The 15,752-nt window shown below is 37.6% G+C and overlaps 1 protein-coding gene across 4 annotated transcripts in view; it reads left to right on the top strand.

The window, feature by feature from the left end:
- The window catches only part of nrg2a (neuregulin 2a), a 399,111-nt gene that overhangs the window by 342,959 nt on the left and 40,400 nt on the right, over positions 1-15,752 (top strand). For all 4 annotated transcript variants that reach the window (XM_041266715.1, XM_041266714.1, XM_041266712.1 and 1 more), the window contains exon 4: positions 3,767-3,887. In XM_041266715.1, coding sequence (XP_041122649.1) covers positions 3,767-3,887 — 121 coding nt within the window. The remainder of the gene's footprint in view (positions 1-3,766; positions 3,888-15,752) is intronic.

Genomic DNA, 15,752 nt, shown 5'->3' with positions numbered 1-15,752 from the left:
AAGGTTTTTTTTTGTAATTCTGGTCTGGCGACCACAAAGAATAATCCCTTGTCAATACAAAGCAATCTGTATTGAACTGTTCCAAAAACACAATGGGTTGCAGTCCCGAAATAAAGACACAGTTAGTATTGAATAAACACAGCTGTACACATACAAAGGCACACGTTCACAAGTCCAGAGTGATTAGTGTTGTGCTCGTGATGATTTACAATTTATTTGTCCTGTAGCAACAGCTCTGGATCATGTTGTTGTTGTTGTTCTTCTTCTTCTTCTTCTTCTTAATTTCTTAGCAGATGCCCTTACCCATGGCATCTTACAGTTGTATACAAAAAATACATATCAAGAATTACAGTACAATTAAGAGCAAGATACAAAATACAATGACTTCAGTCCTTAGCCAACTAATAAATAACAAACAGTACAATATGACTATACAAAAAAACAAAACAGTAACGGTTATTTTACACTCATCCTTCAGCGGTTCTCAATTAACCATAAACAAAGGAACAGATCACCTTGCCACGTCCCCTATTTGTAACTTCAGTCATGCTCCCTTGGTTAGCGAGTGCAGCCGTTTCTCCTCCAATCCGCGGCTGCCTCATCGCTTTCCCTCTGGAGGGATGATTTAATGTACCACAGCTGTGCCCCCTTTCTAGATGTCCGACTTCCACCTAACCCTGGGAATGAATCATCAGGCCATCCAGTCCAGGGCACTCTGTTCCCGTTACACTGGAACCTCACAAGGCGGGAGGAAGAATTAACACCAAGGATCACTCTGTCTTGTTAACAGATTTTTTAAAAAAGAAAATGAGACCAGCATGCAGTGCTAGTATCTCAGTCCTGTGTTTACAGCCATGGCTGGCAATACTGCTCATAATTCATCTGTCAGCACTCCTGCCAGTAAAATGCAGGTCCTGTTAAAGCAGGAGATATCTGAAGACATTTCAAACATTGCACAACTTGTGTTTACAGCCTGCAGTTGCTTCATGGGCATGGCTCCATGCCAGTCCCGGATCCCCCTAGCTGAACGATTATTAATGCAAGTCATGAAGTCCATATCAATGGGCTGCCACCTCTGACAACCCAAATTATGTTTCCTTCCCGTAAAAAACAGCTTTTGATGCATCGCAAACTAGAAGGGTGTTTTGTATTAAGAGATCAGGACATGTGTGCCTTGAATTATGCACTTGGAAAGCCCAGGCTGGCAGCACTTTAGAGGAGAGATGGGGAAGGAAAAAGCTCTGATGTTTGGCCCATGTGTTTCTGTCAAGCAGAACTGTCACTGTCAAGCAGTATAGTGCAAGGCAACCAAACTGCATTATCTTCTAAAGGAGGCATTAACCCTCAAGATCATAAACACAAACAGCTGTTGTATTGTGTCCTAACATAAATCTGTTATACAAAAATGTTACTTATGCAATGTTACAATATCAGCCCCTTCAACTGAGATTATTTTCAGACCTCTTTATTATCACTTTGTAGCCCAGGTATCCTGTCACTGCACTATAAAATAGCTGTTCTGTGTGTGTAACAGGCCGGGCTGCTTGCAAACCAGTGAACACGCTTCACCACAACAGAGCCAGACTCATAGCCTTGTCTCACCACAAGGGTAGTGTGCCAATTGTGCACTTTAACTCCTTCCCCCAAGGTGCTTACTCTGTGCATTGCACGTCGAGTGCCAGCTCACATCATTCACACGGGGTCTGTGTACCTGTAGAACTACCACGTTCAACACTGTAGACTGAGGCTTCAAGATGGCCTTGCGGATCTTTTTAAATCAGTTCAAGACGATGTAAAAAAAAAAAAAGAAATTGGTTTAACATATAAATAAATGTTGCTTTTGTTTTGTTAGCATTTGAAAAATAAATACATTGATAAATAGCCAGCTGCTGCTGCATGATTACATAAAAATACAACCAAGGGAATTGATTGGGATTGTACTCAAACCTGTTAATTATATACAAGGATTTGAATGATAAGCAGATGAATAAATAACAATTTCAGTGTCAGTATTTCAGTAGTGAGAACACTAGGTGGCACCATGTACACTCTTCAGGGCTGTTCAGAGATGAGCTTTGATCATCTTTACAGGTAACCCACCCCCTCCTCAGCAGTGACATGGCTCTTAGTCAGTGGGCTCGGTTTTACAAATGCAGAATAATAAACAGTTGTGTTCTCCATCTTGTGCCTCTTTTTTAAATGTCTTTTCCAATGAGGTTGCTATCCAGGGTACTGAAACCTTCATGGAGACAGTCATAGTTACTTAGCTGAACTATACAAAATACCACAAGCCAATCTAAATATGTGTGTTGTTTATAGCAGCCATGGGCAGCCAGGACAGCAGTGATTCAGTCTGTAATGTATTTAAATCCAGCCAGACAGCCTGGCCATTCCTCAGTGGTTCCTCGGTGCTAACCGCTGCACTACAATCATTATATTACCTTCTATTAACACTTGCAACATTATCACTGCTCCCCTCTAGTGCTAACCGCTGCACTACACTCATTATATATTCTACAATGTATAAAAGTTGCAAGTCACCATAGGTAAAATATGTAAGAGTTTTAAATCACAACATTCTAACAGGCAAACTTAATCTGTTGATCTAGTAAAACAAAATTGGTTATGGTTTTGTAGATATTTGCCTAGTTTCCAGTCATTCAATTTACTTTCCCTTGCTGGTCCCAGATGCATAGAGTGATTTTAAGTTGGAGACTAAGTAAAAGGACAGGGTTTATTTCAGTTCATATCCATTCACATATTAATCTAATTAGAAGTGTATTGCTTTGATTGCTTACTGGATTTTATTCTCAGTTTAGCAAAGCAATTGTAATAGTAGTTCTAGTGTTGAATAAATACATTCAACTCTACAGAATGACTTTCTTTTGTAATCTTACATTCATTCAAATCCAGAAGTACGAAAAGAAACTTCCACTTAATTGACATTTTGTAACGCTGTAGTCGAAACGTTTGTCATTGAATTTAAATTTCTAAATTGAGCACTAGTGAATCTTTAATAGTTATGAATGATTCGTTCAAATCCAGCTACAGTACGACTGGGAGAACCTCAGTGTTCCAAAGGACGCTGCATTGCTGGCCAAACACAGAGCTTGATCTAAGGAAAGCAGTTCTCTGAATTCAGCTGCTGGATATAGGGATGAACATGCTTTTCTTGAACATACAATGCAATACAAACAGAATGCTGGACTATCCTTTCTTGGAAAAGTTACAGTTCATCCTCTGCTCATGTGATCTGGTTCATTGTTGTTACATGATCATTATTTCTGTTATTACAATAAATTAAAGCTAGTGGGCAATATGGTGCAGCACCCCCATTGTGTCTTTCACCTCTGATGCGTCAGGTCACCGGTGAAAGGGATCTGCCGGTCTCCTGAGTGGACAATGTTTGTTTATATGAAAGCCAGGACACAATCCAGCCCTCTCTGCTTGAGAGCATCCCAGGACTGAATGGCAGAGGGTATTCCTGACAAGCCACAAGGGGATTGCTGTGCTGATAAATGCCCAAACAAATCCACCTTAGGGTGTATGCTGAGCAAATCAAGAGTCGAGCAGACATTCACCAAAATGCCCTTTTCAAAAATGTAGTATCTCTTTTTAAAACACATGTTAGCAGGTACTGGTACTTGTAAATTACCAGTGCCCCCTATTGGTGCAGTGCTAGTACATGGCGTATTCAAAGTTGTGTGCTCTCTTTGTATCGTTTCTCCACCATCGTATAACATTTCTCTGTGTTTTTCTCTTACAGTAACAACAACCTTGTCACCTGGTTCAGGCCATGCAAGAAGGTGCAATGAAACAGAAAAAAATTTCTGTGTGAATGGAGGCGTGTGTTACTACATAGATGGTATAAACCAACTCTCTTGCAAGTGAGTGTAATCTTCCTATTCTCGCAGCTCTCTGTGCTAGGTCTTTCAATTCCGTTTACATCCTCTGAATACAGCTAATTTCCTCTCTTCAGTCACGTTATGTACTGTTATGTAAGTGTATTGATTGTTCATATTTGCTTCACAGGTGTTTTTAGACGGTATTAATTCAAACTGAAGGAAACTTGTTAATGCTATAAAAGGTTTTTTAAAAAAACAACCTTTTAGTCTCTGAATTTTGGACTCACATGTTCACCCTATTGTTTTACTGCTGATATTTAATGTTTCACTCAGACTGAAGGGAAGCCCGCTTCCTGTCCCACTCTTTGTTAGATGGTAGCGTTCAGTTTGCTCACTTACTGTGTTTCTGGTATTACAAGTATTTCTTGTAAGAGATTCTAATTCCTTGTAATTCCTCCTAATGATAGTGTTGTCCTTTATTGAATTGGCAAGGGAAAGGGACATCGCCTGAGTGAAACTGAAGATTAACAGCAAAACATGAAGGGGGACATTGTAATGTGACTGAAGCCTTGGTTAGTGCATATTTTAATTGAGGTGCAAGTATTAGACCATTAACTGCTTAAGTCTGTCAGTGATATTTAGGCTGATATGCAGATTTTTTTGACCAAGATTGTGAAATGACTTATTTAGGTAGTGTGGATAGCATCATTATTTAATAAAGACAGTGGATTCAGATGTGAAATTAACAGGTTTCCTTGTTTTTCAATTAAGATTCTCAATGTAACTAAATCTGAATAACAGAAACAATGGTGGTATACCCTAAAGATGCACTTTCCTTTTTTTTGCCGAATTTAGACCTGGTCCTTTGCAAAATACACTATTGGGACACGTCGGTATAGCTGCAGGGATCACAGCTATGACAGTGTAAGGGACACAGTGTACAGACTGCTAGCTTCTCTGAGACCCAGGGATCACAGCTATGGTAGTGTAAGGGACACAGTGTTCACATTTAATTTCTGAGTCCCAGGGATCACAGCTATGGCAGTGTAAAGGACCCAGCATACAGACGGCTAGTTTCTCCGAGACCCAGGGATCACAGCTATGGTAGTGTAAGGGACATAGTGTACACAGTTAATTTCTGAGTCCCAGGGATCACAGCTATGGCAGTGTAAAGGGCCCAGCATACAGGCGGCTAGTTTCTCCGAGACCCAGGGATCACAGCAATGGCAGTATAAGGAACACAGCATACAGACAGCTAATTTATCTGAGTCCCTGGGATCACTGCTATGGTAGTGTAAAGGACAGAGCGTACAGACAGTTAATTTGAGTCCCAGGCTTAAACTGAGGATCTGTCTCCCAGCTCTTTCTTTATATGTGCTTATATGTGCTCAGGCTAAATTGACAGGGACTCATTCTAAAATTCCTGCCCCGAACCCATATATACAATATTTATTTTATTTACAACTATTTACATATATCATTGTACTCCTGTAAATATGTCACCCTACATTATAATGCTTTCCTGTCTGAAGCTTTTGAAGCTACTGTGGAGAAATAAAGACATTAAAACTGGAACTCCGAAACACAACGTTCATACCAATAAGAGAAAATAATTCAAATAAACTTTTTTAAAAGCTTGAAAATAACACACACCAAAAAAAAAAAAAAAAAAAAAAAAAAAAACATTTGCCGATATATACCTCACAAAGTCCAATTTTCGTTCTGTAGGACATATGTCCATTACTGCTCAAAACTAGATACCTATATTATGAAGTGATATTGTCACACAATATCGAGGCAGTCTCCTTTACAACCAGTTCTAGTGTTTTCTCCCATGTCTCAAATTGTTTTAAATTGTATGGTATTACTCTCCCTCAAGATTGTTCTTTAAAAATAAATTAAAGGTTTACTAAGAAATAACTGAGGGTATCTAAAACAATGTATACTGAAACCTAATAGAACTGTCTGAATAATTTTGGGTAACATATTAAAGTGGAGGGGCGCCCAACCTTCTGAAAAGATGCTTAGTGTTCGTTGAGCGCTGTCGGCTGTACCTTGTCCTGCACCGGAAAGAGGAGCTGCACTGTAGCAAACGGCATCTACCTTGCCTGTCTGCACCTCCCTGTCCTCTGGGTTAGAAACCATTCATGTACACTATTCTGTATCATCCTGCTGGGATTGAAACAGCCCATCGATACGTTGTGTACAAATTGGAACTCGCAGTAGCTCAATTCTTACAGGTAATTCACTTGCAGAACCGCACAAGTTCAGAAAAGCAGAGAATGCATTTGAAGCCTGTGGGGAATTGTAGCCTGTAGCTATCTCATTCAATAAAGCACTGTCTGTCTACGTAATTATTCATTCTCTTACAAGCAGGAACGACAGGCTGCCCCTTATTTATGGCTCCGTCTTTCACTTTGAAATATAAACTTCTTTAGAGGCAACTTTAACAAATGATCTAGAAGCAATGCTTAACTGGCGTACCGGTGCAGTTTTAGATTCCATCACCCAGTTTCCTGCGACACATGATTTTATTTTATAGTCTAGCAAAGATACCGACTCTATTAATTTACAAAGCTTATTCTAATATAAAAGATTTCAATCTGGCAAAGGGTCATAATAATAATAATAATAATAATAATAATAATAATAATAAAACACATTTCACTTTTCCTGTGGCTGAAATAGTCTGCTTGAACCTAGGTGTCCCTTGTTAAAGTTTTCCTAGTAAAAGCATTGCAAAGTATATTAAAGCATAGTGACAGCATGGTAAACCATAACTCGTCAAATCATGGTAAACTATGGTAAATGCAAATATAGCAATGGGACAATAATGTTAAATCTGAAACATTACCCTGAAAATGTACTTACTTTAAGGTAATATAGTATTTGTGGTTTGTCCCTAAATTCTGTACAGACCACAAGCTCGATTACACTAGTTATGTGCCGCCTTTCCCTTTTGCCAGAAATATGTTCAGGTACCAAAATAGAAGCGTAGCCCTGGCTAAGCGATGGGGAGATAATAAGGTATAACATGTCCACTATGCCAAGAGAAATTTGTATTTTCAATTAAGATTTTATTTTTCTTTGCTAAATTATTTACTCGAGCTCAGAGCTGCAGGTCTGCAGGAGTGCAAGGAGGGCAGTTTGTGTCTGTCGTGAAAAGGAATTCAGACACGACTTTATACATTGAATCATCAAGGAGACGAGCATTGTGGCGAAATGTTTCTATAAAAAGAAAACATGCCTGCATCTCAAAAATTATCCCTAAGCACAAATGCATTCAACACATCTAATAAGTGCAAACAACATTCTATGAACACACTTAAATTAATCCCACAAGCATGTGTTTTGTTTTTCTTAAATGCTGAATTTTGACCATCCGTTGGTTAGCATCATATCCGCCACACAGCAATCACATGACCGTAACAATGACCTATTGCCAAAGCGCTCACTGTGTCCCACCTACAAACAGACAATCTGTGAGCTCTGATTTGCAAATTTGTGTGTCTGCCAATACCAGCTTGCTACTGTTTATTTTTCTAATCCCAGTAGATTAGACGCCGTCTATATATTTTTTACGTTTAGCCTAAAGTGGGCTCAGAAAAGAAACGGCCTTACACAGGGCCTGGGTGCAGTTGCAATCCCCCCCTGATGCCGGCCCCCGGCTGAAACATTTGTCTGCTTAACATAGTTTTACCTCAGAATAATTGAATTCTTAGCTTCGGCACTGTTTTCTCAAATGTTGTTGACTTCCATGTTAATGTAACAATCCACAAGAAGAGCCTTTGTCCTTTTGTACTCCCTAGTATTATCTCTTTAATAAACTGTCCAGACGTACTGTTCTGTTTGTCTAGGGATCTTGGCTCTGGTTCTCAAATTTTAGCAGAAGAGCACTCTTTTGATTTTATTCTTGTGACAAATCAGGAGGTTGTGAATTGAATTGTCATTAAACTAGCCACGATTTTAACATCCACTTTCCAATCCCTTTTTATTTTCATGTGTTGCATATTATTTGGGATATAAAGACATAACTACTATAAAATGTTGCTGTTGTTTTCCGACACAGTACCTAATCATTTCCTGTGCTATTTGTCAGTACCTGTCAATTGGTCTGGTGACCGACAGCACAGGAAGTAAACAGTGTTATTTTATGATCTATATAACACTTACAGAAGGTTGTATAATATTGTACCATTGGGTCTCTAGTGTGCATTGATTGGATAATACCACTGGTGTGTCCAAACTGTAGAAATATCACCAATGTACTCTACACTGCAATTTTCATAGCAGTACCACTGGATCAGGGCGACTGTATAATATGTGTTCCCAATCCATGATCTGCTCATGGTCCTGCTAGGGTTTCTTCAGGATAATCATAATAATGAATTTTAATAGAATTGCTCAAGGGAAAACTGCTGTCCCAGTGAAAAGTGTTTACTTAGAAACCCCCCCACGCCCTCTCACTACAGAGTTTGAAAGAATCTGTATTGGCTCTGGCAGAACACAAAAGGGAAGTGCATCTTTAATGACTTGTATTGATATAAGACTGCTGTGTGTGGAAAGATGGACTGTCTGTTCACTAATGTTTCAATGTCTGTTTTGCACCTTGTGTCCAAGTGTGGTGGTGGACGGGCCCTGAACCTTCTCTGCACGCACTTTAATCTAACGCACCGCGGCTTCAGAGGTCTTTGCAGGGCACACAGGCTACCTAGCATGAATGCCGGGAACTGAAACAGGAGAAATTACAGAACAAATCTCTGAAAACATTCACCTTTTTTTCTATACCTGTCTACTTTGCATGCTACATTTCTTCCTGTATAAAAAATGAAATATGTCTGAAGCAACTGCAAATTTAACAGTATTTGTAAAACTGGTTATTTTACAAATGTGTAAATTGGCTTCACTCTAGACATTCATGTTAAAGATTTATTGTATAGTATCTTATGTTTGAAATACAGCAGATTTGTTGTTCGGTCGTTCCGAACATGCAAGCTGGCATATTTAAAAGTACATTTTTAGGTGTGAATATTCTAGGCTATCTTCTTCACACTTATCTATGATATTTTAAAGCCATATTTTATGTTCATATATAAAATATAAAGTGTCCAAAAGTTGGTACATTTTAGATTGAATTTTGATACAATTGACTACCTCTTCATGACTGTTTCTCTTAGAGGCATTTCAAGATATCCCTCTATTAGGACCTGCTCAGAAAATCTCATTGTATAAAAATGATTCAGTGTATTTCTTTTTTATATAGGTTTTGAACATGCTATACACATACCTCAACCACTGCTCTCTACTCTCCTGACTGGATATTATGCTATGCTTTACCTAACCCAACCATTTCATGCAAGTCAGGGTGCTTAAAGGCCATGGTAGGTGGCACTATGTTTGGACTTTGATTCCAAGACTATGATCGTTTATAGCCAGATGAAGACTTTCATTCTGTGGCACTTTAATGTTGCACTTGGTCCTATTTCAGAGTCTGTCTTAAATTAGTAAACATGAACTCAACAAATTAGAGGCTCGGTATTATTCTAGAGGAGAGGCTTAGCTTACTACACTAAATCCTGGTGAGACCAATCCTTGAAAAGACAGGGGGGGGGGGGGGGGGGGGGGGTCGCATCACTTGACTTTGGTTGATTTCTGACCTGGACCAAAAGGCAAGATCACTGCTTTTGTAACTGGAAGACATCTTCATATTTCATTTTATTATTCTTTTGTCCCAATGTTGACTTATTTAAATGTTTATTACCTGGATTTTACATGCACAATGTCAAATTCAAATTATTTGACATTGTGACCTTTCAACTCTGCCAGCTCCTTCTACTCTACATTTATATAGACAGAGTTGGGAGGGCAGAAGTTGAAAGGTCACTGTCACGTGACTTGAATGGAATGAGGTCTGTTCAATCCTAGTCCTTAGGATTCTGTAGACAAGCTCAAAGTCAGGTAAAGGCAAAATTAAAGAAAACAAAGAAACAGCACCCAGATCCACTCAGAAGGAGTGCAAACAGGGTGCAATAGCACAGGGATGAAGCAATGGAAATTCCATTGATGCTACTGACACTTATTCAGAGCTCTGCTTCAATATGAGGACAGGTGAGTGAATGCAGACTATCTGGAGTGAAGCATTTGTTCTTCATTTCACCTTCATTTGACCACTGGAATTACGTAGTTCAAAAAGCAACGGCAAGTTTTTGTAATTCCAGGGCCATTATCACCCTGTAATCAGCTAGGAGTCAGCTATTGAATCAATGGATTCTAAGGTACTTGATATAGGGATATATGGGGTACCGCTGCACTTGTGGGACAGGTTGTTCACTAGTACATCTATTTGAATATGGGATTGTGACAAGATAGATGGGAGGACAGAGACTCTGAGACAGTAAAACTGCAGTTAAAGCGCTGCTGTGCTGTTTTAATCAACAAAAATAAATCAGAAAGACAAACAAAACACTGCTCACAGAGCCAAAAATAAAAGGTCAACAAAAACTGTTCAGGTTGGGCAGAGCCTTCACTGAACTTCGTAACACAAAACAAATTTAGCAACTCGGAAACATTCACCGCAAAACACATCCACCAAACAAAGGAATTTCCCCCTTTTTTTATAGCATGTGGCTGGAGCCTAATTATCAATTACTCAATTAGCTCCAGCCACATTCTCACTTGTATTTTGGCAGGGATAGGAAATTAACCCCATCCCTGCCAACCACCACCAAATCACCACACAACAATATTTACAGACAGGGCCCTGCCCTGTCACAGAGATCTATTCAGGGATACCAAGATATTGAGTGGGGTGGGGTTGTTCTACAGGTATTCATCTGGCCCAATCCTTGTAGGAGAGCAGTGTAGTTCCATTTTCAATCCCACTCAATTTTTTTTAAACATGTATTTTAACTTTAGTTACTGTCTATTTCCTATTGTGCAGTGCGTTCCTCTGTGCCAGGAGTCATCTGTTCCTGATACTGCACACTGGTTCCTTGATAAGCACTGTATCTAATGCATACCAGAGTTAATGTGCACATGCAGGCTATGGTGTGCTAGCTGTGGAAGGCTGTGCAGATTGATGGTGTTATTTCTTGGTTCCAGACAGACAACTGTCAAAAACGGGGTTGGTTAGTAGGGATGCAACTCAAATCTTAGTCATGTCCACTTGCACAGGGAAAAAACAAAACAAAACAAAACAAAAAAAAAAACCCACTAGGTTTGACCCATAGTTAGACTTTGGGGTTATATATGTAAAAAAAATAAAATAAAATAAAATCAAAAACATCCATGTTTCTTCCCTTTTCTACAGAGACAGTTAATCATCTTTTTTTTTTTTAATAAAATCTGTGGTGGAAATTATCAAACTTCCACAAGTATTTGAACTTGTATGACAAAGTTTGATTGAATAGCTACATAAAACAGGAAATTAAGCAGGCCATCAACAGCACTGTTATGGATTGAATCAACCCCTCAGACTTAAAATAGCAAGTACAGTACACAGGCATGTGGATTTAATAAAGGCACTTCAGCTAATGAAGTGCAGGGGAACGTTCTTTAAAAGAAGCTGGCTCTGCATGCATTACAGTTTGCTGCACTATTCTGCTTGTGATTTTGGAGGTGTTAATCACGATTGTGCAGTCTTAATTATGGAAACAGTATGAAATGATTACATGCATTAGTGTAATTTTTATTATCATGATTAGTTTACAAATTGCCACAACTAAATAAGATAAAAAGAAAGGACTTTTTGGCAGTAACTATTAAGCACCAATATTATAACAATGAAAAACATTAGTTTATGAGTAAAGGAAACTGATCATTCTAAATGCAGTAAGGCGAGTAATAAACTGACTCCATTGCGATTTAGCAGTTTCAAACAATTTAACAATGCTGGATTGTAAATAAATATAAAACTATAAAAGAGAATCCAGAACAGGAACAGATTTTTTATGCTGGGTTGTTTTTTGGATGATGATAATGATATCAGTAATAAAATAAACTTAAATGAGATGGATGTAGTAAGATTAACCGTGATAAAAATATATATCTCAAGATTAATGGAAATTAATAGTTTTAATCGCTTAACAACCCTAGTTTTAATTACTGCCAGTTGGTTTAAAAAGCTCTTAATGGAGTCGACGAAGCGAATTGGAGTACTTGGCCCAGCCATACTGCGTAGTGTGACAGAACTGTACATTAGCACCTCAACAGGCCAGAACAGATGCTTCAGAAAAAAAAAAAAGAAAAGAAAAACACACACGTTTTTCATTTAGGCAGAAAGCTGTCTGTAAAGATGCATGGTTTTGTTATGAAAGAGCTCGTAATAGAGTCTGTAAATTATTTTAATCAATAAATTAAAAGCCCATAAGCAGGCCACATGTTTTATGAAGCTGAAATGAAGGCACTATTTGAAAAATGATATTGTCCCCAGCTTGACTCCTGTTCAGGAATGCAGGCTTTTTTTTGAGCTGTACAGTACATGATTAAAGAAAGATCTTTCAAATCAACATGCTTTTACACTTCCTATGGATTTGTTTGTGTGTTTTAAATTGCACAAAATTATACCAAATTTTATTACACAAATTAAGTTTAAAACAGACGTATTTCTTACTATAATTTATCTGGTCATGTACAATTGCATGACATGTTTCCACACACCTGTATGGCGAAGACCAAACTCACAAAGTTTCTGATCTTTTGGGGGGGGGGCCTCCCACTCTCACTTACCCTGAATCTTAATTACTCGTCTGTTGTCTAATTCGTACATCATTTTGTTTCAAAAGACAACTGGTTAATATAAACCCTACTGGATATTCAAGAAGGGTTATCATTGTAAAACTGTGGAATTTCCATAATTATCATTGGTGTTCACAAACTTTCTCTGCACTGTAAGTAGGCTTGCTACTATTCAATTTTTATTTTTGCCGAACCGATGACTAATAGACGTTTATTTTTTAAAGAAATTACTGGGGGGGTGGATTGTTTATGCCATTGCAAAACCCCTTTATTCAACATGCAACAAAACCATGGTCCCCAACATTAGGGTGGGTGAAGCAGGCGATTTTTCCTCTATGGAGAACTCTGCTCAGAGCGCTCTGTGGTACTCATGGACTTTGCAGTTTTCAACTCGTTGTATAATTAAATACAAAACAGTGCAGCACTATCTTTCTGTATTTTGTATATGTAGAAATATTCTGGTAAACAAATAACAGTCACAATACTCATACATTGACGGTTTTGTTTCACTTCCCTTTAAAAAAAAAAAAAAATTGTCTCAAGCTGGTATAAAATGAATACAAATATTAAAATTAATCTAAAACACACATTTGAGTATAGTATTTGAAGATGACATAACACGTGCAATGTAATTTATTTTTGCTTATAGTTCTTTCTCATAGTGATCTTAAAAATAAAAAAGCGCATCACGGCTGAAGCTGCTTTCTGACAGAGCAACATTTGAGTTACCAGCAAGTCCGAGGCACAGAGTTATTTAATTTATTTTGTTTACTGTTTTAAACTCCTGTTTGATGAGTCCTTTTTGATTTTCATTTGTGTTTATGTAATAAATTACATCTAGACAGCATAAGCTTTCTGTCATTGTAGGCCCTTAGACGTATGACATACAAAATGGTGTTTTCGTTTAGTTTTATTTCCTGTACTCGAAGATTTCAAAACCTAAACCAACCAGGGCCGAGCTATGATTTATACTATTGGTTGTTGAAGGTGAATATAATAAAACGTAATTTAAACCAGGAGCCGATCATGGTCGACATTTTACCTATTAGGGCGTTTTCATATGCGCTTGCTAACGACAAGCTTGTCGTTTTCGTCACAGATATCTGCGATACAGTGGCTGAGAAAGATTCCAGTCAGACGCCAGCATTCTGACAGAGAATAGTACAGCAGAAGATCAGTAGTTATTGTACGGAATTAGGAATAGAGTTAGTTATTAATTCTGCTATAAAATGTAAATTAAGTTAAATGTGCAGATTGACCAATGGATTTATACATTAAATATGTATTTGCCGTTGTTAGACAAAACGATACCCCTGAAATGTGTTGTGATATTTTAAATCATAACTGCATCCTTAATTTTATATATATATATAATTAATATGCAATTGACCATTGAAGCCTGTGTGTGTCATTAGACTGCCGTTTGAGCTCATATTTCTTATGTATTTTGAACATTTTTTTAGACTTGGTAGTTTTAACATGTAACTATGCTTCAGCAAATGGCCAATTGATATTAAATCAATATTTTTAACCATTGTTGTTTTAAACTACTCTTAAATAGCATGATACTAAAGTATAAATGTTAAATATATCTTTAAGTTGCAACTGTGTAACAATTTACACAAGTTTAAATAAAATGAATATATATTTCTAAAAGCTTAAATGTATTATTTATATATAAATCACATTATCTACTTTCAATGGTAAATGCACTTAACCAATCATGTTCTTTACAAATTCTTAACACGTAAAATATTGTTATTGCCACATATTGCAAAACTGGAATAGTTATGATTTAAGACAAATAAAAATACTTTAAAAATGCTATATTTTATGTTTCGATCAATTATAAACAAAACCTGTGAATATAAAAACGACCCCTTTCCATTTTATTGCACGGTCGTGTGTGTGTGTGTGTATGCGACGCCTTCCAGGCAATCCTGCCCGAGGGAAGAGATGCGTATTTAGGGACAGGCTGTTGCATTAAAAAACAACTGACTTTCAATTTAAAAACACAACCAAGCTTGGAGTAAACTTTCTTTGAAAAGTTTAATATTTTTCTTATTCATTTATTTTTAATTTGGAAAGCTGAAGTCAGTAGAGTGCTACACTTAAATCCAAGATGGCCGCTCGGAAAAAACTAGCAGGATTTGGTAAGCAAAAAGTATTTACACGTTTAAATCACTTTCTATTTTTAGATATGTTTAAGTGAAGTAAAAACCGATAACTATTTATTGTTGAAATCTAAAATTAGATTTGACCACCCTACCAACATTCTAACAGAATATTCAAATTGAAATGACGTTTGGTCAATGTGGAGTTGTGCCCTGTATAGATAAAAGATCCTACACAAAAAAAAAAAAAAGTCACAAATAAACTGCAGAAAACGCAGCATATAAAATGTTGATTACACAGAACTTTATAACATACATTTACTAGTAAAGAATATGCACAGAACAAAACGGATAGCTGAACACAATTAACGTGCACTTATTCGGAGTCTGAGCTTCCCCCCTCTCACAGCTGGACTCGGATAGCATGTTTCCACACCTCTCTCTCAACTAGTAGCATTGAGCAGAATCACTTCAAAACACAGACCACGCATTAAAATCAGGAGTGAAACCAGCACCGGATTCTAGTATTTTGCATTTTCACCAAGCAAGCTTCCATTGTACTTTTTTTTAAAGACAGTTTTAGAGCGCTATCCTTCCTACTCTTATGACCTTTGTGGTTGCATGTGTTCAACCATTCCGTTTGCCTTCGCGGTGACTTCTGCTTTGCAGTTACATATCGGTTTACATACCAGGATATTTTCTTCACCTCCTGCCCTACGTTTCTTTACAGTTTTCACTTCAAAGTCAGGGTATGTTGCACAATACTCATTTAGAGATTTCCTCTTGCAGCACATTTTTAAATCTAACAAGTAACTGTCACCATGTATATATAGCAAAAACTTACCTACAGCTGCAGAGGCGTAGCTAAGAATGGAAATTACCAAAGGTCTGACGTCATATGAAATATTTTGCATTACAAACAGGATTTAAATCAATTAAAACCGAGTACATCACAGATCTCCCCGGAGTTTAAGCAGAGCGAAGTAGCCAAGACTGAAAATGTATGGTGTCGAGTGAAACAAGGCAAGCTTTTTGCAGCTTATAATAGCTGCACGTA

The sequence above is a fragment of the Polyodon spathula genome, chromosome 12, assembly GCF_017654505.1.
Source record: "Polyodon spathula isolate WHYD16114869_AA chromosome 12, ASM1765450v1, whole genome shotgun sequence".
NCBI lineage: Eukaryota > Metazoa > Chordata > Actinopteri > Acipenseriformes > Polyodontidae > Polyodon > Polyodon spathula.
Note: the sequence above shows the minus strand (reverse complement) of the source record. Positions and strands in the feature narration are given on the sequence as shown.